A 25781-nucleotide genomic window follows, 5' to 3' on the forward strand; every position below is an offset into this window, starting at 1 on the left:
AGGAAAAGCAAATGTAATGGAAATAAAAGCACAATCAAATTTCAGATGTATAAAAATCAGTGAAAAGTCAACATGCAATAATGTAACCTTTCAAAATAAAGGGTTTTTTTTCCTTTAAGGTTCAGCATGTTGAGAATCCTAAACATAAAAATTGCTGTCCAAAACCAAAAAGAAGACGCTATCAATTTCTCTTTAAAAGCAAAACCAACATGGAGCCCTTTACCAAAAATAGTTTATTGCACAAAACTTTCCAAGGAATTCCTATGCACATTATTTTTATAATCAATATGCTTTGTATGATCATAAACACTGTTTGTACATAGTGTAACTCCTCCATCCCCTGGGTTATCCACTCAAGAACATGAAATTACAAACTCCTATCATTACAAATATGGCCTAAGCAGACCTCCTGAATGTCATGTATAAAACATACAATATTTTCTTCATGATATCCAGAACATATTTCTCTCCCTTAGAAAGGCGTGCATCTGTACTGGAAATCAGGCTGCCCTACTGCCCAAGGCTGAAGCGGTACAGGTTAGTAGAAGAGAAGATTGAGCAGATAACAGCTGGTGAGCATTAGTAATTACTTTGGACTGTAATCGCTTTCACATGAAAATATTTAAAGGCTCTGGTCACAGCAAGTTTCATGCAACTACTCACACTTCCCCAGCACAGTTAATAAAGCATACATCACAAGCTTTTGCTTCACCAGTAGTGAATGTCATCTTTAATTTAAATTTATAACGATAATACTAACTGTTCCGAGGGCACCTTCAATGTTGTCATAACCACCCATGCCACTGCAGTTCACTCCCCGGAGGAGGACTAAGTAATCCACGGCAATAGAAGCACTAGAACCTTCATCCTGAATATTACTCTACTCTTTACATATGTGAAATTCTCATAGATTTCGGCTAGGATATTGCCTGAACAAACAGTATGGGATCAGATCCTCTCTTTGCATGAGTGGATAAGTGGCTCAGCTGATCCCAATACAGCACACAAATATTTCCAAGAAATCTGGAAGACCATAGAATGGAGTATTAAGCAATGTTCAGCAATACCAGAGACTCAGTAACTAACATTTTTTTCCACCGTAGGGTTTGCTGGTTTTTTTGTTGTGTCTTTTGATTGGTTTTTAAATAAACAATTTTTCAAAAGTCCTCAAAAACCCAATAGCATCTCAAAAAGTAATCCTGCAGCATTTACCAACTTTCATCACTTGGGAAACATTCTCACATTACAGTGACATTTCTCCTTCATCAACAAGACTTGGTTTAGTAGGTAGCGACCACTGAAGAAACAGACACAGAAAATCCATTCTATTGTAGTGCTTGAAAAAAAGAAAAATTCAAAATATTATTTTTCAGTTTCTAAAAACACACCAGTGTTAATGAGGCACTGATTTTCCTCTGATGTATTTGGCAGGGGGGAAGCAGTTTTCATTCCTACCACGTTTATTGTATTGCCTAGAGAGCAGAGAACTGAAGCTTTGTAGTGCAAGTGTGCTTAGCCTCAGGGTGAGGCTTTTTAATAAAACAGCAACTATTTCCCTGGGTAATCCAGAAACATAGCTGATACACTTCAAAGAAAAGACCTTGCTTTTAGCACATGGTGCACGCTCCTTCCAGAAGGCTTCCCAGTGACTTCTATAACTTGGCTTAGTACCTCACTGGACTTAGACCCTCAAGTCTCACCACCTGTCCTTCCTTTACTTACAATGACGTGGTGCTTCTGTTTCTAGAAAAAAACACCTGGTAAATATAAAATGAAAATCCCTAGTGTCCAGGTGCTTTCAGCAACAGCTGGGGCAATGCAGAAATCTGATCTGAGCACTTCACAACAGCTCCCTCAGCTTTAGAAGGAAAAACATGCAGGCAAGGCTACTTGATTGTATAAGCTCAGGTGTCTTCACAAGGAGCTAATGAGAAAATGCAGCACTGCACTGAACACAGAATGCAGCATGATTATTGATATGAAAAGGAGAGCAGACATTCTGAAGAACTATGAAGGTTTCTAACAACTATGGCTTCATTTATAGCATTTAAAAACCTTTATCCATACAACTGTTGCCAAATTCAAGAGATTAAAATATAATGGATTCTTAACCGTAGGCAATGTATTTACCAAAATGAACAGCAACATGAATGCTGCACAAGTGTTATTTTATTTAAAATTCTGAATGTTTGATAACTGTTTTGTACTGAATCTATTATTCATTACGTAGTTTTAATTTCGTTCTTTTACAATAGTGCATTTTTTTTTCTTCAAGCTTAATATACAAGCAACTTCAGGAACATGACAGCAGCAAGATGTCCAGGACATTTACTCTGCAAAGTAGACTACAGCAGTATGCAGACATGAACATGTCTAAGCTAGTCTGTAAGGCTTTTGACTTTTCTTTGAATTGCTTGGCAATTCTGTATGATGGGCACCTAATGCCACACTAATGCATTTCTTCCTTCACCAATTTCAAAACCTTTTAGCATCACTTGACTTTGATCCCAATAAAATGTAAGGTAAAATCCAGTAGCTGAGGGGCATTAAATCAGTCAGTATAGACACTTTAGGTGCAAAGTGTTCAACTGAACTAGAGCTTGAATTGGTAATTATGAGAAATCAGTCTTCAGATAAATATGGGGGGGTCTTGGGTTTTTTGTTTGTTTGCTTATTTTTTGCCCTACTGCTGAGCTAACTGCAATAATTTCCTCCCCAACCAACCAAACCCATCCAAAAGCAGCAAAAGTCTCTTTGAAAAAATACATGGACTTTTCCCCCGCTCCCCCCAGCCACTTAATCTACTTGTTCTTGTTTTTCTGTTGTGTTTGGGTTTTGTTTTGTTGGTTTTTGTTTGTTGTTGTTGTTTTTAACACAAACCTATAGTGGATATAATTGAGCTATTTTATTTATGTTTTAAAGACAAAAAACATGCTAGTACATGAGTTGCCACTAAATCTTCCAAATAATCTGTCACATATGCTTTGATTTGTGCCTCAGCACTTAGCACAAGGGTGAAGCAGTCCCTCCACGCTGAGTTTTTGAATGAGGAAAGGGCAGACTTATCGCTGCACTATGGGCCACATGGAGCAACGCGATCAGAGGTGCAGGAATCTAATGTGGGCTGCTCCAGTAATAAACTACTCAAGGTGCTCTGCAGAGGAGCTGCCATAGGACCAACATTTCTGTTCACGGTGGACACCTTGTAATAGAGGGTACAAAAAGTAGGGGAAGGGTGTAGGAGAAGATAAAGCTAATTAAAATAATTTTACAGGCATTATAATTTTTTCTTTTAAAATAAAATAATTATATTTCTAAAAGCTCTGACTTTAGGGGCTAATTTCCCTAAGCCATTTGTACAGTATGTCAAAAAAACAGCAAACTTAAATGTAACATTAAAACAATGACAGTAACAAAAACCCCTCATGTCAGCCTTAACTTACAGTACATAAGCATAATAAAAGATTTTTCAAGTGAGAAAATTACTATTTTTCTTACATATATTACACACATACCTTTTTCAAGGGTGTCTACTTCAAAAGTTGAACTAAAAAGGTGCAAGAAGTGTTTGTGCAGTGAAGCAAAGTTCCCTGCTGGCCTGCAACTGTAAGAGGAAAACTGACACTTAAGAAAACATCCCAGGTGAAATCTGTCAAAGATAGGAACTGGTCTGCATTGCTTGTCTTTACAGTCTTATTTCTTTTGCCATAGGTCACAGGTCATCTTCGTAACTAGAAATGGCTTCAAATTAACTTTTCTTTAAATACAGGTATCTATAATCTGAATTTCAAGAATAAGAGATGATACAAGGGAAGAGAGAGGATGATCAAAATACCCAATTCTCAACCACTGCTAATGGCTGAACATGAGCAGAACCTATTTTTACCTGTGATTTGGATACAACCCAAGACAGGGGAAAACACCGCCACCAAATTAAAAACAAACAAACAAACACACACAACAAAACACACACACCACCAAAACCCAGATGTGACATAGTCATTCCTTACCAAACTCACACAGATCGAACAAATCCAGACCCAGAAGCAGATGCTCCTCTTGGCCTCATTTTAAACCTTCATCCGAATCTCTTACTGAATCCCAAAATGAGTTAGGTTTACCGCCTGGCAGTCCCCAACATAACAGAATCATCGTGGTAAGGTTTCAAACAAACCCTTGGAATAGCATGTTATGCATTTATTATTACACCATTTTCTCAAAACCATGCCCTTTGCTTCTACAGGCAAAAGCACAAGTCTGAACACCATATTAGAAATGAAATAAATAAATAATTTTGATAAAGATTTGTTAACATACTTAAATCAATAGGAAGAAAGACAACTAATAAGGAGGTTATAGTGTACAAGCTTCCTTGTCACTAACACTACAATTCTGTTTCTTTTCCTCTACAGTAGGAATCTCCTGGTCTGATGCAGTTGCAGGACTGGTAGAGGTAAGGTCCATTAGCTGCCCCTCAATCTGAGTCCACGAAGACATTGATTCATGTACTGTAATGGTGTGTTCCTCCATCTGACGCTGCAGGCTGTCCATTTCTTGCCTTTTGGAAGTATTGAGAACAAAAAAGCAAAAATTAACAAGCAGAAAGCTAACTGCAAGATCAGAAAATTACACTTCTTATTCTTGGCACCTACTCTGAGTCGATCTAAGCTACAGCTGTATACAAAAGAAAGAAGTCTACAGGAAGCTTAGGAATTGTCTTTCTCAAATTGAAGGGTGAAACAAATACAATATGCTTAATTCAAAAATAAGGGCCAACATGGGAGGTAGAGGTGAGGAAAGCAGCAGCAAAAAGTAACCAGATAAACACTTTATGAGTTTAGACACCAACTTAGCAAAGGGACTAGTCTGGTAATACAGGATCACAGAACATAATCACAGGTCGCTCCCCTTCAACATCAACTGAGGCGATAAGAGCAGCTCAGTTCTAATAACCTGAACTCCATGTCTTCCTGAAGTTGTAACTTTCCTGCTCAGAATCTCACAGAATCACAGGATGTCAGGGATTGGAAGGGACCTCAAAAGCTCATCCAGTGCAATCCCCCCATGGAGCAGGAACACCCAGCTGAGGTTCCACAGGAAGGTGTCCAGGTGGGTTTGAATGTCTGCACAGAAGGAGACTCCACAACCTCCCTGGGCAGCCTGGGCCAGGCTCTGTCACCCTCACTGGGAAGAAGTTTCTTCTCAAATTTAAGTGGAACCTCTTGTGTTCCAGTTTGCACCCATTGCCCCTTGTCCTATCACTGGCTGTCACCGAGAAGAGCCTGGCTCCATCCTCCTGACACCCTTCATATATCTGTAAATATTAATGAGGTCACCCCTTAGTCTCCTCTTCTCCAGCTCCAGAGCCCCAGCTCCCTCAGCCTTTCCTCACACGGGAGATGCTCCACTCCCTTCAGCATCTTGGTGGCTGCGCTGGACTCTCTCCAGCAGTTCCCTGTCCTTCTGGAGCTGAGGGGCCACAACTGGACACAATATTCCAGGTGTGGTCTCCCCAGGGCAGAGCAGAGGGGCAGGAGAACCTCTCTGACCTACTGACCACCCCTTCTAACCCACCCCAGGTACCACTGGCCTTCCTGGCCACAAGGGCCCAGTGCTGGCTCATGGTCACCCTGCTGTCCCCAGGACCCCCAGGTCCCTTTCCCCTACGCTGCTCTCTAACAGGTCATTCCCCTATACTGGAACTTATACTGGAACCTGGGGTTGTTCCTACCCAGATTCAAGACTCTACACTTGCCCTTGTTCTATTTCATTAAATGTTTCCCCGCCCAACTCTCCAGCCTGTCCAGGTCTCTGATGGCAGCACAGCTTCCAGTGTCACCACTCCTCCCAGCTTGGTGTGATCAACAAATTTGCTAACAGTCACTCTATTCCCTCATCCAAGTCATTGATGAATATATTGAATAATACCGGCCCCAGCACTGACCCCTGAGGCACTGCACTGGATCCAGGCCTCAATTGGACTCTGCTCCATTGACCACGACTCTCTGGCTTCTTCCCTTCAGCCAGTTCGCAGTCACCTCACTGCCCGCCCATCCAGACCGCACTCCTCAGTTCAGCTGTGAGGATGCTGTGCAGACTGTGTCCAATGCCTCACTCAAGTCAAGGTAGACCACGTCCACCGCTCTGCCATCATCCATCCATCTTATGTCCTCATAAAAGACAATGAGGTTGGTCAAGCACGACTTCCCCTTGGTGAAGCCATGTTGACTGCCCCTAATGACTCTTTTATCCCTGAGATGCCTTGAGATGGCACCAAGGAGAAGCCGTTCCATCAGTTTCCCAGGGATGGAGGTGATGCTGACCGGTCTAGAGTTACCCGGGTCCTCCTTCTTGCCCTTTTTGAAGACTGCAGTGACATTTGCTTTCCTCCAGTCCTCAGGCACCTCTCCCGTTTCCCAAGACTTGGCAAAGATGATGGAGAGCGGTCCAGCAATGAACTCAGCCAGGTCCCTCAGCACCCGCGGGTGCATCCCATCCGGACCCATGGATTGATGGATGTCCAGATCGCCTAACAGCTCCCTAACCCAGTCCTCATCAACCCAGGCAAACTCCTCCATTGTCCTGACTGCCTCTGGGGCCTCAGCAGTGTGGGGCTCCTCAGGACAGCCTCCGACAGAGCAGACAGAGACAAAGGCGGCATTCAGTAACTCTTCTCCGTATCTTATGTATCTTCTGTCACCAGAGCACCCACCTCATTCATCAGTGGGCCTACACTGCCTCTGCTGTTAGTTTTGTCTGCCACATATTGGAAAAAGCTCTTCCTGTTGTCCTTGACCCCTCTCGCCAGGTTTAATTCTAAGGAGGCCAGGCAACCTCGTCAGAGAAGATGTGAAAACTTATTTCTGGCAGAATTAACCTCCTCTGTTGAGATTTCTTATTAACACACTGCCTGGGCTCCTATCAAGAGCAGCCTTTTTGATGCTGTGAAGAGAGAGAAACACCAGTGTTTCCACCAGCAAGAACAACTAGAAATAGCTGTTTCTGGTTTGTTCTACTGTTTACAATTTAGGATGGACATTTCGTCCAGTTCATTGTAAAGGCTTCTTCCCCTATTATATAAGCAAGCACTTACAATGACAGAACATCCTACTATCCTAAATGTAGTCCCAGTAAGAAGAAAAGACTTCACAAATCCTTTTTTCCCTAGGCTGGCAGCTGGTTTCTTGGAAACATGTTTAAGACTATTTAATATGATTGAAAATAACAGGTCATACTTCAACTGCTGGAGACAGCTGTTCAGATTTTTCAAAGGCTCCTTGCTCACAGCCGTCGGTGGTTTCAACAGTTCTTCCAGCAAGGCAGCAGGCACTGGACAATCAGGAATCTTGACTGGAGTCACAGGATTTGAAGAGTTGTTCTCTCCTTTCAGTTCCTTCCTCTGGTTAAAAAAGACAGAAATACAATTAAGTTATTTAATCAATGCCATTTTTACCACGTAGAAAGAGTCTCACATCACACTACTGGGTGCACAGCTGCATTACAGAGCAAGAATCAGAAGTACATCCATGTTAAGTCTCATGTCACAAGCAAAAGTTCCTAACCTAATGCCATCTGCTAGTCATGCTCAGAAGTAAACAAACAGCATCTAGAAGGACAATTCAGAAAAAAAAAAAATCAGTTAAGTACAAGCAAATAAATCTTTGTGGAAATTCTGGAGCCTGCAGAATGGGGCATCAGTACCAACGTCTAAAACAATGAAATGGAAGCTTCCATACAAATTCCGTCTCACTAAGTGAGAGAATCACTTCAGGGAGGGAAAGAGCAAGAGGTGTAGTATTATTGCATTTTCTGTGTACCAGCAGCAAATCAGAAAACTCAAGGAAACCACTAAGTTACCTTTAGAAGGAGAGGACAGACACATGAACACTAAGGAGGCATTAACTACAAGAAGGTATTAATTCCATATTTGCCCATGATGCATTATTTAAGTGCTGCTTTTTAAACTGTATTATTTTAAGTCAAAACGTAAATTTAAGATCATAAGCTAAACAAAAAGATATCTGCAGTAACAGGTGGGAAGTCAAGATCAGTACAATTACTTTTGCCCGCACATCTTCCTACATTTATCATTTAAATGTCAGAACACCAGTAAGTCTGCATCACAGGCAGGCATTTCAGTTCAGAGTTTTCACCAGGTTTCCTGCGGCAGAGTATTTTCTGGTACTTTAGTTTCAGAGCATTAGCAGAGTATTTTCTAGTATCGCACTATGTGTATTCTTCCTATTTAAATACCTTCTTCATCTTGTCATGCTTCAGGTCCAACTTCAGTTGCTGGTTCTGCTGCAGCAGCGACTTCATGCTGTTCTTCAGCTCACTCACTTTAGCCTGCAGCATGAACTTACCCTTCTGAGTCACTGACAAGTCTTCCCTCACCATTTCCAACTCAGTCTTAATATTCTAAATGGGAAAAGAAAAGCAAGGTGATCCAGAGAAACAGTATAAAAATTCCAGCCAACTAATGTTTTTGGTCATTTTTTTCAGTAACCAGAAATAGATAAAAAAGGTCAGTAGTCTATTTTAAAAGCAGAAGGTCAAAGAAATAAGAAGCTATCAGCACAAACTGAAACTAAGTAAAGACACTGCAGACACACAGTGACTAAGTTTTTCTGAATAAAAATTTATATTAAAAGTGCATCAGAAAAATATCAGTAAATACACTTTTAAAGAAAAGAATATTGTTTTAATTGCTCCCCCCCCCCAGTGATACCAGTTATTCATTAGATCTCTACCAGCTAGATTAAATACCTGCAAGACAACCTGTATCCCTTCTAATTCCTTGTGGCTGCGCTGTTCACTCATATCCAGCTGCTGCTTAAGTGTTTCAATTTCTCTTTCTTTCCGTTCTACTTCCCACTTGAGGTCTTCCACCTGCCGTGGTGGGGGGAGAAAGTATATTTAGAATTATCTATAGGTGCAGTCCCATGAACCCTTCCTGGTTCTAGCAAAACTTCATTAAAAATATTGAATTATAGACAAATTAAGTATTATAGTACACCATAAATAAGGATAAACACAGTAAATGTGCAATTTTTACCTCTTGGCTCACTACAGGCTGTTCACTAAGTTTGTCATCCAGTGTCTTCTGCAGAAACTGGAGCTGAGACCTGGCTTCTGCAAGCTCCTGCTGAAACTGTGATACCTCCTGGGAATGTTTTTCGTCCTCTACCCTGCACAGCAGAATTAAGATACAGCAGTTATTCAATCTGGCCTTTAAAACAAATACTACTCTGGGTTAGCTAGGTAGCCATAAGTGATGTGACAGTGCATGGGACCTGGTTAGTTATAGCTTTACCAACACATTCACAGCAAGGGTCAAGTCACAAAAAGCTTTTATGTGAGACAGACGCATGAATAGATTATTACGTATTGAAAAAAACTCCTTGAGCAGTAGTAATAGTCCGGTTACAAACAAAAGATTACACAGTAAAAATCAAACCGAAAAACCTGTCAGCAATTTTGCTTTTGTTTTAAGAGGAATATGGTTAACATCATATCCATTCTCATGGAGGTCTGACAACTTCTTATAATTCAAGAACACACCTTCTATACAAGGAAAAAATTGAATTCGAATATATTGTGGAATGTATTAAAAAAAATAAAATTCATCCTCTGTGTAGTTCCTCAGAGATGTGGTAGAGAGAAGAATGATAGAATATATATGAAGTGTTAATTCTTACTGGTAACATGAAATGGTAAAAATCTGTGTTGAAACAGTAAAAAAAGCAGATGCTGAACCCTAAATACACTGTACACTTCAGGTCTACCTGAATTATGAAGGAACAGAAAAATGCAAGTATTCTAGAGTCCCAACATGCATCTTATGGCCAGGGTCAGCTGGGAAACATTTCAACATAATCCGCCACAGAGTAGCTAAACCTAAAATTCACTAAGGTGTGTCTTTTTCAGAGGATTTGTTTTATTTACTATTCTCTTAAGAACCTGGACATACACTTACCGCAGTTTGTCCACTTCAGCCTGAAGGGCCTGAACAAGCGTTTCTTTGGCATGTAGCTCTTTCTTGATTTCACTGAGCTCGAGCATGGCAGCTCTGTAATGACGGCGGTGATGTGCTGCATCCGCTTTGGCAGCTGCTTCCTACCAGAAAAGAAAAGCAGCAATTTTTCTTAGTTTTATCACTCACTGTAGGTACATCAAAGGAAGCTAGACTAAAGGGGTACGAAACAAATCAAGAAGGAAGTTGTGCAGCTGTTGACACCTCTTCTTGTCAAAAAAAGTACTATTAGTGTTGTTACCCCTATTAATGCTAATGACAGTTGATAGCTATATATAAGGGAAGAAGCATGTTTGCTATACTGGTTTTTCATTGTGAATTTCTGGATGAAGTAGCATCACTTCGGGGTATGTCCCATGCATTACAAGTCAGAATGGAACTTTCCTGATAGACAATGAGTATGTTTAACACAGGCCACAACAGAAAAGACATCAACTCCTCTTTCAGCTGCTGGCCATCACGACAGAGCAGTCTATTCCAAAGCACAGATTTTGTTTCAAGCTACTTTTAAAATATTTTACATTTAAATCACCTTTTAAGTAAATAAAACAAAAGATGAGCCATTACCTGTTTCTTAAGGTCTCTAACTTTGGCCTTTTCTTTCTCTAAGGAAGCCTGTAAAGCTTGAATAAGTTGTTGTGTTTGCTGGTCCTCTTCCTCTTTCCGCTTTAGGACTGCCTGAACCTGTATCACATCGCAAAAACAAACACATATTTCGCGTGGGCTCACTGGAAGACCAGAAATGCCAATAAAGGAAAAACAAACACAAGCCAGTGCAGGGATTGCAATAATTGTCTCTGCTGTTCACTGATATTGCTTTCCTCACGGCACCCTTTCAACCTTAGAAGTAGTTATGGTTAAGGGGAGCTCATTGCTTATATTCGTGGGGTACAAGCAAATGGCAATGCATTACTACTACTGGCATAAAAATAACTGATAGCATCATAGAATCATGTGGGTTGGAAGAGACTCTCAAGATCGGAGTCCAAACGTTAACCTAGCACTGGCACTAAACCATGTCCGTAAGAACCTCATCTACGCCTTTTAAACGCCTCATCTCAATGAATGCGTACGTAGCACAGTTTGTATGTTCCAGCTAACTTAACAGAGTCACACTTTCACTGTTGCAAATATTTTACTGTGATTTTTTTCCCTCCAAAGAAACAGCACTGTTTGTTGAAAAGTCTCATTTCTGATCTCATGTTTGGCCCCCTTTAATCTGCTGTTATGCAACACACGGGAGACCCAAATCTGGAGAAAATGCCCCAACTTTGTATCATACAAGTGAAGATGCCTACATCCTGCTATCATAAATATGAGCTAGTCCCTTTCTTAAGGTATTATATCAAAAGGTCAGATACCTGTAGATTCAGTTGTACCAAGTCTGCCTCTCTTTTTGCTAACGCTGTTTCTAGGATATTGTTGTGCTCCCTCAAAGCAGCGTTGGACTGACTAAGACCCGTAAGTTTTCCACGTTCGTGCTCTAGTTCAAGGGCCAACTTCTTATTCATTTCTTCTAAGCGTTTTATCTTCTTCCTGAAGCCTCTAGATTCCTGAAGCTATAGCCAAAGAAAAAAACAAACAGAGCCAAGCCATTCCAGATTACTACCACAAAAAAATGTAAGCTAAATTCATTAAATATCTTGCTTTCCTAGAGTGGAATTTTTATTTTTTTCAAAATAAACACTTCAAAATAAGTTCAGTTACGTGGTGGTTTTTTTTTTTTTCATTTTGGAAGAGTAAATTGATTCTCAGAATGCAGGAGTACCGTTCAGGTGCAGGTCAAGAGTAGTTTATATATATATATATAGATATATAGATATATATAGATATATATATATATTTCTGAAACTCTGCAACTGAACACCACCACCACCCTGTGCTCAAAATCACTGAGCATCCATGACTCCAAAGAGTTTCAAAAGATAATGATTTGTGCAGCCCCACTGTCTCATGACCAGACACTGCTGGTATCTGATACAGAAACTACTTCTCTCTCACGTCTTCTTTTCCCCTATACGACAATGATTCATGAAATCATGGGGCAGTAAAATTAAGAAACATCATGTCACTGCCACTTCCTATGTAAGATTCTAATTTCCTGCACTGTTGTAATAAAATTATGGTACTAAAATTTCTCTCTGCCTCTTGGGCACTATTTACTGTCATATTCCCATGGACTGTGCAAATTCAAGCAATCACCTCATCTTCAAGTTCCAGCACTTTCTCTCTGTATTCTTCAAGCTCCTGGCTGGTAAGTGAAATCACTTCCTGCAGCTCTTTTTCCAGCATCAACTTACTGCTGCGAACAGCTTGCAGTTCTGTCTCCAGAGCTTGAATCCTTTCCTAAAGACAAACAGACCACAAGTATGATTAATATATCACCCATCTACACGAGTAATTTTTTTGCTGTTAAAACATCCACTTCTCTAGCAAATATTAAATGAGGTGCTAGTGCTTAATGTAAAGGTCTTGCTCACAGCTTTCCACCCTCGCTACTGCTGTTAGTGTATTTGATATCTTGCTCCATTGGTCCAAGGAATTGGAGCTTCCCCCAATAAACTGATTTTCTTATCACAGGCATAACATCTATGAGTAAATTATGACTAGGCTGAAGAACCTTTAACTCCCAATGAGGCAAAAAAAAAGCAGTAAGAGCTAGAATATTGGAAAAAATCTTCAGATGCTGAGCCTTTCAAAAAGAAAACAACAACCCCACACAACCAAAAACCAAACCAACAATAAAAATTAACCAGGAAATTTAGCATTAAGGCTGATCATCCTCACAATCTTGGATTAAAATCAGTAATCTGAAAGATACAAGTAAAATTAAAAGAAAAACAAGCAAAGCAAAGCTTGTCAAATCACCTCTTTCAAATGTAGTTAAGGAAATTCTCAGTGCTTAGAACACTGACAACATGTTCTTATCTAGCTTTATATTCCAAATGTTTTCATCACTTCAGTGTAAAATAATATTTCAAGACTTATATTTAACAACAAGATAGCTCTGTCTTTTTACTAACAACGTTAAAAGATATCTGCATACTTGAGAAATACGGTTGTTTCCACTGTCAGTGATTTGTGCTTTTAGTTTGCTCAGCTCTGCTTCAGCAGATTCCTTTGCAGCGAGAGATTCCTGCAGCCGACGACTAAGAATGCCGACTGCATTCTCATAGGCTTTATGTTTTGCTTTCATCTCTTTCTGAGCACTGGTCAGGTCTGACCCCAGACGCTTCATTTTCTGTTTCTGCTCTGTAATGGCCCTGGAGTGAAAGGAAAAACAAAACATCAGGTAAAAACAAAAACTGCCTGAAAACAGTACTAAAAGACTAATTTTTAACATGGCCCAACAGAGCCTGACATCCACTTCTCTCCGGTTGTCCCAGAGTCACCCATCTCATCAGAGAAAGCCTTTGGCTGGCACGGTACAATTTGGCTGTTTGCAAGACAGTACCTTGAAGATTCTTGGTAACATTCTAAGAAAATACTTAGAGTAATTGAGGGGTCTTTATCAGAATTACAAAAACTCCATTATGAAGGAATATATACTACCCTCTCTAAAAACAACACAGAATTAAAGTAATAATCTAATCTGATCCGAGACCCTTGGTGGATATGTCAAGTATCACAAAAACCCTGTGATCACCAGTGGAAGATAAAAATGGTTCTCATTAATGCCAATATTCAAGCTAGTGAACGGCAATCAGGATTAGCTCCAATATGTATGTTGTATGACATATACTGTTGTTTAAAAACATAAGTGAATCAGAGGCGAAGCTGCAACATGTGTAGCACACAATCAACACTTTGCCACGCATATGACTCTATGACTCTCCGACTCAATTTCTCTAAGACAAGCCTGGGGAATAGGAACAGAGTGACTACTAAAATGGTAAATATGTAAAACAGATGCTGTAGTTCTTTTGTCTGTGCTAAAAGAACAGACTTACTTTTTTGCTTCTTCTTGCATTTGTTCTACTTGTTGTTTTAATGCCTGATTAGCCTCAGCAAGAGATGCCATTTGTTCCTTATCAAACTGCAAAGACTTAAGAAGGAAAAAAGTAACCATGAGAGTAAGAACAAAAGCATGTTTGCTTTATGTTTTCTTATAAACGAATAAGCATGAAGTTTCAAAAATACTAACACCTCGAAATGTAAACTGCTCCAAGGCGCTCTCGCTCTCCCTCTCCTTTCTCTTTCCCTTCTTTTTCTTCTTTAACTCTTCCCTTTGTGGCTACCACCGTAACACGGTGGAGTACCAGTTGGACTCAGTGTTCCTTGTGGGTCCCTTCCAACTCAGGACATTCTATGATTCTATGACAACACATATGAACATATACAGCCTTTGTTCTCAGATGGAGTTTCCTTTGAGACCAAGGAAAGTGCTCCCACATCACACCTCTACCATTCCTGTAGCATGCTTCTCCCCACTTACTTACATGACACGTTAATAAGCAACCACATATTTACAGAATTTTGGTAGGCATATACTCAAATCTCTAGACAATATTAAATATGTAACCTCGAACCTTAACTTGCAAGTTGTCCATCTGTTTATTTCCAAAGTTAAGAGATAGAGCAATGTATCCTGGCTGTAACACTCTCAAAGTCCAAAGCTTACCACCTTCCATACCTGTAGACATGTTTCCATAGCGTCTCGTTCCTTCTGCACTGACTGAAGATTATTCTCTATTTCCACCATCTGCTGGTGAACCTGAGATGCTTCCTTCTGTAGTTTTGAATGTTCAGATTCTAGTGACTGTTTTTCTATTTGAATTTTCAGTAGCTCTTGTCTTAATTCTTTCACTTCTGAGTCCAGCCGTTTCTTTGTTGCTTTCAGTTCGCTAATCAGCTGGTCCTTAGAACTTGCATCTCTTCGATACGCTTCCACCATTACCTTAGAGAGAAGAGTTTCAGGAGGACAATATCACCTCTGTTACAGCTTTACAAGTTTAAAAATAACTTACTATGAAGTATTTGCTGATATTCTTTTAGTTGGGGGTGTCAAAGAATACAAACCAGCATCATCTTCTGTAACATATTTACTTCATTTCAAAGATTTTTATGTAAGCTCATATATAAAACACCGCTATGTAACAGCAGTTCTCAACCTCAGAGTAAAAGTGTTTATAACAGTATGGGATATTCTTCACATTCCCTATTGAACTGCACTAATCACATTCCATTTTTTTAAACTAAACTAATTGCAAAAAATTAACCCTCCCATGCACACAATTAATAACTTCTGCCATGACAAGAGGGCTTAACTGTGACTGACAATTTAAACAGCCTTCCCAAACCTAAACTTGATGAGCTAAAACAACATTTGGCATCAGGTTAATCAGCAATCAAGCAGTAAATTAATGGTGCTACCCTATACATAAGACACACGTGCAACATTAATGACAGATCAATTTTAAATTACTGTTTCAAAAGTGTGTAAATTCAGAATAAAATTTCCAATAAAGCACTTAATTTCAGATTACTGAAGCAACTATCATTTTTCAAAGCTGCAGGAAAACGACAACACTTGAAGATTTTTGAGTGCTTTTTGCAAAAGAAAACCTGAAAGTCCAATGAAAGCATGAATTGGTTGGTGGATCTGCTTTTACATTAGTTACAGGTAAAAATTCAACTGTGTAAAATACAGAAACTGTATAATTATGTCACAAAGTTCTTTGGCACAGATAATTGATTCAAGTTTCCACAAAGCCCTCAGAAGAACGTGCCTTCACTGTGAAAAAACAAGTATATTCCTTGGGTTTATTTCTTTGACATAGTATGCTTTTGCTCACCTTCTGCTGCAGGAACTGTTCCTTCACTTTTTGAACCTGTTTTTTAAGGCTGGAATTCTCTTGTTGCAGATTTTCCACCTGCCAGAAGAAAAAAACACAAACAAACAACATACAAACACTTTGTTTTGCACGCCAAACATCATATTCTCTGTTATTTCAAGCAGTGTCAGTATCTTTTGTTATTCCTGCACCAATTTCCTAATCTAATGAGGATCCTGTTTCTAACTAGGCATCTCAATGGTACTGGCAGATAACACTACAAGGTTTCATACAGAAATACATTCACTCAGGTCACCACATAGTGAGCCTTGTCAACCCTCAGGACTGCATGAAGTCCCCTTCACATCCTGCCATTAAAGTTCTAGTACGCATCACTAGTGCACATATGTTGTATCCAGATGGCACCCACTCACATATATATGACGATCAAATGAAGAAACCAGCTGGTTCTTTGAAGGAAAAAAACCACCACAATCTTTATGTTCAGCATATTTCCATAGTTTTTCAATACTTTATTGGTAATACCATCAAGTCCTATTACTATCTTCAGAAGAAATCTCTGAAGATTACCTGGCAGTCATCATTACCAGGATTCAAAAAGAAAGCTCTTGTTATGCAGCTTGGATGCTCTAAAAGATACAGAGCGTACTTGACTATAAAACCAAGGTGTGAAAGGAAGAGTCACCAGAATTTAAAGCAGACACAAAAAAATAAGGATATGCATTAGGTTTGATCTTGTAAAATAGTTCAGTGACTAGAAACGAGCCTCAGCTGCTATACAGCAATATGCAGAAGCAAACCCTGGTATACTGTTTCAAGAGAAGAGGCACAGTTAAACATGACCAAAGTACTGCATAAGGAAAAATGTTTGGTTCACAGTGCCACTGAAAAGGAGCACCCAAAAAATCCACTTCCAAAAATGTGATCTGTACTCAAAATTTTAACTTTTAAAAACCAGTAGACTTCAGAAAGATGGTGGCTCTTGGAAAGAGAATAAGATCGACCTCAGCTTCCCACCCCATACCACACAAGCGCATAAACATATGTAGATATTAAGGGATATTAAACCGTAAGCTCATCAAGGATGTAACAGGACGTAAATTGCCAGAAAGTTTACCAACAGTAAAAGATGAAAGAACTGATTAAAATATTCCCACTATCTGAATCTCACAACTACAGATGTGAAGAAACTCACGTGTGCCAATCTCCTCTCATGTAACTGACCCTACCACGTGCCTGTGGCAATACTTCCCTGCAACGGCTATTTTAATAAGACGCTCCTAGGCATCCATTACCTGGCTTGATGTGATTGCCATTTCTTGCCTCAGCTGTTCCAAGATTTCTGATGCTACTTCTCTATCTTCTCCAAGGCGCACTGCTCCTTTGTCCAGTTGCTCTTTGTTTGTTTTTGCTGCCTGCAGAGCTACTTCCAGGACAATCTTCTCATTCTGCAAATACTGGATCATGTCATCTTTAGAAGTAGCATCACTTTGAAACTCTTCCAATCTGGCCTTCAGTTCATCATACTGTGTTTGCAGGTCATCCAGGGACTGCTCTTTGGTGTGCAATGTCTCTTGGATCAGAGTGAATTGCTTCATTAGGTCCAGGTGTTCTTGCTCTAAAGATCCAAGCTGCAGATCTCGCTGATGCAAAGTCAACTTGACCTGAGAAGTATTTTAAGGTTACATTAATACAAAATGAATGTTTTCTTTGCAAATGCTCTCTAATAAAAATAAAATACTTTAACTACTGTTTTAGCTTCTAGGAGAAAATAGCAGTTGAAACTATTTTTAACTTTCCTAGGCCACTTCTTCTATTTACTCTATTAATTGCATTGATCGCCTCCTTCAGCATCTGTAATCTTACAGGCTAAGCAATGAGCAGAATGACAAATGCAAAACATTCTTAAATAAGATTCACAGTATTCTAAATTTTTATTTGAAAAATGTGTACACGGTAGTTATACGGGGTAAATTCAGCATTGCTAATGATAATGCCATATAATTACATGGAATATAACAGTGATCTATTACATGCTCCACCTCCTTCCAGTCCATGACATGCTGCCTTTGTAATGTTACAAGGTAGAACGATATCCTGACTGCCTAACAGCTTGGAACACGGATCTATGCTTCTTGTCTACACACAGAATAATCACATAAGGAATTCACTAAAAACAAACAAACCAACCAACACCTACAAGACAGTAGCTCTGAAATTTCAAAACAGTACTGTTAAAGAGATGGTTGAAAAAAAGGGAGCCTTCTCACCTGGGACAGAATGACTTTGATATGGACTTCATTTTTGCAGCAATCTTTCAGGTTTTAAGACACATTTAGAGCTCAGGATCTATTTACTATTGCTTTTTCACCCATGTAAGCATTTCTCCTGAAGCCCTTGGGAAATTGCTTTAACAACACTCTACCTGTTCCAGTTCTTGCCCCAATATTGCTGCAGAATCAGCCATTTTCTGAAGCTGTTCTTTCTCATCCTCAAACTCCTCCAGTTTTCTCTGCAAGTCTTCTTCCACCATGGTTTTAGCCTCCTGGATCTGCATGAAGGCAGCTTCTTGATCCAACATGTCAGCCTGCACAGAAAGAGCAAGGAATCAACTGAAAATTTCCATGGAGAGGGACAGTCAAGAAAACAAAAAAAGAGGAAAATAAAGAAATCATCAATAAATTTTCTAGAGAGAAGACACAAGCACAAATAATTCTGATGTCCGTCTCACACGATTTTGTGTCTTTACTGAAGTCACACGCATTCATATACTTAAGATACCACAAAATAAAAGTGAATGTCTTGTATACTTGTGACAATCTGAATTCGTCTTTAATAACACCATGTCCTTTTTAAATTGATAAAACAAGATGTAAAGAAAAAGAATCTTTATTAATATTAAGCTGTTTGGAAAAAATTCTGAAACAAAAGAGATTCCTTGGATGCTGTAGCTACTCCGTGAAATAGCCATTCCTGTCACTTACACAACCACTATTAGTAAGGCAGGAGACGGGGTGCTTCCACTAACCTGCCGCTTTACTGCCCTTTGAGACTTGGAAGCAGGAATGGCCCTGAAATTCAATGGGATTTAAGGTTCTCTACTTCAAAAGGCAGTGCACTGCACTTCAGGTTTTACTCATCTTCTCTAACTGGAGGGCAGGAAGGCCAAACCTGAGTACTGAGCAATTTCACACATTTAAGAAGCACTCTCCTGACTTAAATTAACTTCCAGTTAAGTTTTCTCTTGAAAAAGTTGGGCAAAGGAGAACATTTACATCCACCTTTAAAATTCAAATAGAAACAAATACCAGAGCTGAAAATGCAAGTATCATCTTGCAATGGGAAATATATGGCCTTACTCCCTCTAACTGTTTGTAATGTCATACATATTTACTTGCTGTGAAATAAGTTTTTATAAGGCAGCAGCTGAATCAATTCATAATAATTTATGTCACTTTGCCAGAATATCCTTCAGCAAAATCCAAATACAGAACCTAAGCAGAATGTAATTCATGAAGACCACCTACAACCGTACCTCAATATTTTGCAGCTGTGCTGCAATGCGTTCCTTCTCTTTAATGGATCTGTGCTGGGTTTCAGTTAGCTGCTGAGACAGTGTCACATTCTCTAGTTTGAGATGTTCCAACATACCTGCTTGGGTCATTTGCCCAGCCTAAAGGAAGTAAAAAAAATAAAATAAACTATTAATACTAACAGTCAAATTTGGCCAACAAATTTAAGAATTTTAGAAAAATATAATCACGTCTAATCTATCTGTGCGTTATGTAATTTACTACTGTCACAGCACTACAGATCTTCATCCACAGAAAGCGTTTTCGTTAAATTTATGCCTCAGCCTTACCGTGAACTAATCTCATGATGAAAAACAAAACACCATCCCTGCCTGCTCTCCACCTGAAGAATGCACAAGTGAGACTGGCTCCCTTGTCCAAGCTCATAAACAGTGTCCTCTGGGTAAAACAAACATGTAAAAAGAACAGATTATCAGTCCTCCCACATGCAAGTAAAGCATAATACCTGTATATTGGCCATCTCACTCTGCAGCCTGACACGGGCCTCCTGTGCCAGTACAAGCTGCTGCTGGTACCACTGTCGCACATTCTGGAGCGCCATGATTTCTGTTTCAGATGCCTTTAGCTTATTGGTCAGTGTGGTCCGTTCCAACTGAACCTTCTGAAGCTGGTTCTGCAGGGAAGCCAACTGCTGTCGCAGATCATGAACTAGAAAAACAAAGAACTTCACACAATCACAGAATGTTAGGGATTGGAAGGGACCTCAAAAGGTCATCCAGTCCAATCCCCCTGCCGGATGCAGGTATCCTGCCATGTAAAGTCTTCATTAAAAACCAATATCTGTAACATTTTCTAAAAACCATTAGTCCACTGTCAAACAGTTACTGGACTAGACATTTATGACTCCCTCTCCAGGCTGGCAGTGGCAGCTTGCAAACTGTAGCACTTACGTGACACAAAATTTAAAACTATCATCTTAAAATTCAGACCATTTCATTAGTATGTCATCAATGAAACACAAATTAAAATCAATTTTTCTTCCAGGACTTCAGAATTATGTTGAAATAAAATGATTTATGGAATAAAAAATTTTAAAGATTGTCATTTGTATCATCTCACCTGTGCTGTCTCTGGTGAGAACATTTTTTTGCATATCTTCAACCTTCAGCAGGAGTCTTTGGTACTGCTCCTCTGCTAACTGCAAATCATTATTTGAAGAAGCCAAACTAGCATTCTTTGCTTCCAAGGCATTTTGCAGGTCAGCCATTGCTCGTTCCAGATCCCAGCAAGACTGCTTTAATGTGGCCACCTCTGCGCTCAGAGATTCCTGCTTCTGCTGGCTGCTCTGGCTGTGCTCCATCTGAGCCTGCAGTTTCATGTCCAAAGCTGCAAGCTGGGCTTGTAGCTCAGTCTTCTCTTTGAGAGCCTGAACATGTCCCAAAAAAACCAATCAAAATACAGAAGTCTTAAGAGAAAATACATTAATGGCTGACTAAAGAAGATACCCAGTAAAAATGGCTTTGCTAAGGCAAAGACCACTGGCTTGTAAAAATTTTTTTTTTTAAAGTGACATCTCAGCAGGTATTTCAATCAATCAAATACTGAGGAAAGCCTCTACACGATGTACAGCTTTGTATGCCTGTAATCATATCAGGATTTTTAACGTGTGTTTCCACACATAAAAGAACACTTTCTAGTATATGTGTTATACCACCAATCAACCCAAAGAGACAATGCAGCTATATAGACATAGCTAGCATTACTCTGGATTCATCAGCTCTCTTTAAATTTGACTATTTAAAAAAAAAAATTAAGCCTTTGAAGACTTTACTAACTTTATATTTATCCTCTTAAGCATCCTTGTACTTGTCAAGTTTTATACATTATCTTCCTAACATATAACCTTATCCAGCAATATTTTGATAAAACACAATTCCCACGTAATGAGCAGGAGGCTCTTGAAAATTAATATACTATTCTAATTTGTTAAATACAGAAATTGAAATTCATTTTCTAACCTGATTAGCTTCTAGTGAGAGCGCTTCTAGTTGCCCTTCAAGTCTGATCTTCTCCTTCAGGACCTGCAACATTTCATCATGAGTTCCTGCGACAGAGCTTTCCATAGAAACACTGGAGACAGAGACAGCACATATACAGTTCAAGGGTTAGAATACAACAGTCACCTCATCAGATGAAAAATGAAGCTGAAATTAAGAGATACTCAGGCTCCACATGTGACCTAGAATTCTGGCCTGATGATGGCTCCAGAACATAGTTTTTACCCAAAGAGATAAAGAAATGTTATTCATGCTAAGGTTCTATACATCAGTTTCCTATACTTGCAGCAACTACAATCTAGTGTGGCAGTCATATGTTTGTTATTTTACACAAGTGCAATGGTTGACTTCACTCTATTCTGCATCTGCATATCCCTTTATAGGCAGACAAATGGACATAATGAGAGCACAAAACTTCCACAACTACTGTCTGCAATTGTCTGCTTTAATTGTCTGCCAGAGAAATACCAAGAGCTGCTGCAAAAGAAGAACAGGTATAAGGGATTCCTTATGCTTCTTCCCTGATGTACAGCCAGGAGTCTAGAGAAAAAGGGGCAAGATCTTCTCCTCCCTCTTATTCCTGTAAGAATGAAGTCTAAGCTGGAATAATTGTGAACAACTTACTTTACCTTAACATCTGGGGGAATTACCCTTCATTCCAAAGAAGGGGGGGAAAAAAAAAAAAAAGGACATTTCAAAGTTATCACGTGTGCTAGATAAAACACATCTCCAGACAACTGATAAACACAACTGTACTTTTAAGGGCTTCACCAGTTATCCACTCACTTCCTGGATCACAGTTTAATACCTACCAAAAAACTCATTCTAAAGGGCTGAAGAGGATAAGAGTACATAGGACAAGACTCTTTCATAACTATCGGAGGTCTGAAAGGTACATGCATAGATCAGGAAAAGGACTATAATAAATATCACTGAGTCAGTCAGGTCTACACTGTCAGACTTTAGAGATCAATGCCACATCAGTGATTCAGTGATTTTCCCAAGCAAATGCAGATAGAAGCAGGTGCTAGCAGAACATTTAAAACAAACTACTAGCGCCAAAGACATCTCTCTCTAAAGATATACTTCATAAATAGGTACTCAAGTGACATGACCTTTCGGTTTCTTTCAGAATCTGTATGTTAACAACAGATTTCATCACAATGAATGTAAGTTTAAAAAAGTTAGTAGAGGGTAAGAGTCATAAGCTGCCTATTCTAATAAAGTGTAATGCTTAATAATGGCTTCACTGTACAGTGATCTCTCTTACCTGCTAGAAATACTGTCTCTCCTGCTCCGTACTTCCCCATTAACTTCTTGCTCTCGGGCTTGATGCTCCACTGCCGCAGCCCGTAGCACCTCACTGATGGAAGGAAATTGCCCCATTGCATCAGGATGTATCTTCTGACCATTTATTGTATATGGAATACCCTGCCCGCCTTCTGCGTTCTGTGAGCTGTTACACAGCCCTCTTCCTGACACGCTGCTGTAGGTAGAGCTGTCACTCTCATTTCCATCCAGCCTCATTCCTGCTTCACTCCCATCTAGCTCTGAAATGACTTCTCCTGCCAAGGAGGAATTCTCTATTCGATCATCTGTGTCAGAGGGCAGACTAATCTCAGAAACAACTGATGCTGGACCACTTCTGCTTTGTTTCAGAGTCCCACCAGATAAATCAGTAGCCACAAAATTCCCAGGAGCATCTCCGGAGCCTGATTCTTCAGTTCTGTAGTCAGCCAAAGATCGGATCTTACCGGGCTTAGCTCTTGCACTTCTTCTCTCTTTTGAGGATACTGGAAGTCCCAAGCTACCCAGTTTCGGACCCCTAGGGACACTGGTCCGCAAAAAGGAGTATTCTTTCGTCATGGCTACAGTGCTAGCTCTTGGCAAGATTTCTGGATTTAACATCAGCTCAGGATCTAGGGTGCTGGAGGGACGGGTTTTGGATGTAGACTGAATAGACAAAAAGAAGTAAAGAGTCAACAATAAATTCCAGAATGCTATGACTGAGCTAGCAAAGACTCATTTTGCTGTAGAACTTCATAGGTAAAGCTCTGCAGTTTTATATTAATATTTAAATATATGCATCATTTCATAAACGAGGTAAATTCCATCAGCAATCAACCCTATCAAGGCTCAGCATATGCATGTCAAAAATGATCAAGGTAGACTTCAAAAGCTAAGTGAAAAATATAGGAAAAATTGATCATTCAGGCTACTTAAGGTTTGTTTGTGGGTTTATTTTTTTCTTCTTCCCCTGTTGTAAGTGGCACCAAACGGTACATTACCCATGAGGTAACAGAACCACATTTTGCATGTCCAGAAGAAAAAGAAACACCTTCTGACATTTGAGAAAGCTACTGAATGTTTAAAGCAGAGAAAACAGTAATTTAGAGCACAGAAAGGATAAAGTTTTTAAGCTTCTCAACAACACGCTGTTGTACAGTACTCACTCGTTCTTGGTGTCTCTTCACTCTGTATTGTTTGAGCTGTTCTTCTAGCCGTCTTCTGGCTTGAAGTCTTATTTGTTCTTCTTTCTCCAGTGGGAGTGAAGACTCTACTGAGCCTGTAAATGAAATGTAACCTTGCAGTCAAACAGGAAATTCCCACACAGGCAAATCCAATGCAAAAGGGAAGAGCCCCATCTACCATCAGCAACATGCTTCATGCTTAAGCAAGGAACGCAAGGAAAGCCCATTAGCATGCACCTCAGAATACCCTCTTCTAATATATCCCTCTCTAAGAACTGATAAAACCTGTGTATCTCCATTGCTCCACTTGCAAATGCTGTAGTCCCTCCACGTGTCTATGGCAAGAGATTACACAGCAAGAACAAAGCTATTGCTGTCATTTAATCTCACCTGTCCTGCACTTCTGACAGTACCAAAATTATAAAACCAAGCAAGACTCACGCAGTCCACTCATTTCCTAGAGGTCAGAAACAGATGTTCCCTAGACAGATTTTCTTTCTTTTCGTTAACTCACATTAAATCCTTCCCATAGTAATAGGCTTTTTGAAAACATCAGTTCAGAGACCTCCTGCAGTAGCAGACACCTTAATACAAAGGCTTCTCCTTTCTCTCACCATTATTGCTCTTCCCTTCTGCCCTTTACTACTTCGCTTAAAATCACCTGGTTCTGCTGTTCTATCTTTTTTTAATGTCACCTGTTACTCCTAATAATCAAGATTAGAATAGCTCCAGCCCCAGAAAGCACAAATTGCCCTCCAGCATAAGAACAATTTTTAAATGGTAAGGCACGTGCCTTAGCTGCAGCAGATGGTGGTTTACTGAAAGAAAATGAATTGTTGTTCAAAGTAAAAGCTTACTGCAAAAATGAAGTTTAGTCCAAGCTTAAATGATGTTACAGAATTCTAGAGCCAGGCTCAGAGTGAAAAGCTCTATGCAGCAGGAGAAAGCGGAGGCACCACCATAAACAGATGCTTACATAATTCAGTTTCTTGCATGGGAAGACTTAGTTTGAGAGACTGCAAAGCTTCTTTTCTAAGAACTATGCCCTCAGCACTAGTTCCCTGAGACTTCCTTAGGCTGCCATGGAAACCAGTCACACCTGGGGACGACTCCTGACCCTGCACATTGCTGGTGGGGTCAAAAGACACAGGAGAGTTGGGGAAGAGTGACTCTGGCCCATTCTGGTAGGCGTCCACTTTGTTTATCTCCAGACTTCCCTCTTCATTTGGCACTTCGTTGACATCAATACTGGTAGCTGGAAAAGAAAGTTTCACTGACTTACACTCTAAGCCAACACATTTATCTTCACACCTCCAGCCAAATACAATGCTACCACTACTGCCTTCAGACTGTAAGAATACAGAAATTGCAAGTGACAGCAACTGGCAGGAGGAAATTTATAAAGGACTGTTGATCCTTCATTTAAAAAAAACAGAACAAGTACCTTTCATTTGCTTCACTACATTGCCTTCAAGCAAGACCTCAAAAGCGATCATAAAACATCTTCAAAACCTCACATGGGTTTTTAAATCATGTTAGGTTTAGAAGCATGAAGCACTGAGCACAAGCAACGTGATCTGTGTCACACTGAGTGGCAACCTACTACACATAAGCCTCAGGAACCGTGGGCCTGTGCCGAATGATTCAGCTATTGCTGTGCTGCTGGGCATCCAGAGAAAGCAGACACCGTCCTGACTTCCAGCCTGGGCCAAGTAGAGTTTCTCCATTTTAAACTGAGTTTAAGTTTTTCAAATAGAACATCTTCATCAAGAATACAGTAGCAAAGCTCACGTATCAAAATAATAAATCTACCAAGTAAAAGGCAATTCAAGAACCCCTTTAACACAAATTTTATCCCCACTTATTAGGACATTCTATGATTCTGTGATTTT

General features: G+C 39.8%; 1 protein-coding gene across 4 annotated transcripts in view; it reads right to left on the reverse strand.

Annotated features, from left to right (window-relative positions):
• Nucleotides 1-2890: 2890 nt before the first annotated feature.
• Nucleotides 2891-25781, reverse strand: part of GOLGA3 (golgin A3) — a 28006-nt gene continuing 5115 nt past the window's right edge. For 3 of the 4 annotated variants that reach the window (XM_065851651.2, XM_065851653.2, XM_065851652.2), the window contains exons 3-24: nucleotides 24866-25144; nucleotides 23872-23984; nucleotides 22689-23371; nucleotides 21380-21491; nucleotides 20481-20787; nucleotides 19867-20069; nucleotides 19364-19501; nucleotides 18254-18415; nucleotides 17124-17492; nucleotides 15829-15906; nucleotides 14667-14930; nucleotides 13984-14078; nucleotides 13080-13296; nucleotides 12236-12379; nucleotides 11395-11592; nucleotides 10601-10717; nucleotides 9977-10116; nucleotides 9056-9188; nucleotides 8767-8889; nucleotides 8254-8418; nucleotides 7236-7399; nucleotides 2891-4558 (exon numbers count right to left, since the gene is read on the reverse strand). In XM_065851651.2, the coding sequence (XP_065707723.1) occupies nucleotides 4354-4558; nucleotides 7236-7399; nucleotides 8254-8418; nucleotides 8767-8889; nucleotides 9056-9188; nucleotides 9977-10116; nucleotides 10601-10717; nucleotides 11395-11592; nucleotides 12236-12379; nucleotides 13080-13296; nucleotides 13984-14078; nucleotides 14667-14930; nucleotides 15829-15906; nucleotides 17124-17492; nucleotides 18254-18415; nucleotides 19364-19501; nucleotides 19867-20069; nucleotides 20481-20787; nucleotides 21380-21491; nucleotides 22689-23371; nucleotides 23872-23984; nucleotides 24866-25144 (4409 nt within the window). In that variant the 3' untranslated portion in view covers nucleotides 2891-4353. The remainder of the gene's footprint in view (nucleotides 4559-7235; nucleotides 7400-8253; nucleotides 8419-8766; nucleotides 8890-9055; nucleotides 9189-9976; nucleotides 10117-10600; nucleotides 10718-11394; nucleotides 11593-12235; nucleotides 12380-13079; nucleotides 13297-13983; nucleotides 14079-14666; nucleotides 14931-15828; nucleotides 15907-17123; nucleotides 17493-18253; nucleotides 18416-19363; nucleotides 19502-19866; nucleotides 20070-20480; nucleotides 20788-21379; nucleotides 21492-22688; nucleotides 23372-23871; nucleotides 23985-24865; nucleotides 25145-25781) is intronic. The other variant, XM_071815801.1, reaches the window with a different exon arrangement.

The sequence above is a fragment of the Patagioenas fasciata genome, chromosome 17, assembly GCF_037038585.1.
Source record: "Patagioenas fasciata isolate bPatFas1 chromosome 17, bPatFas1.hap1, whole genome shotgun sequence".
Lineage (NCBI taxonomy): Eukaryota > Metazoa > Chordata > Aves > Columbiformes > Columbidae > Patagioenas > Patagioenas fasciata.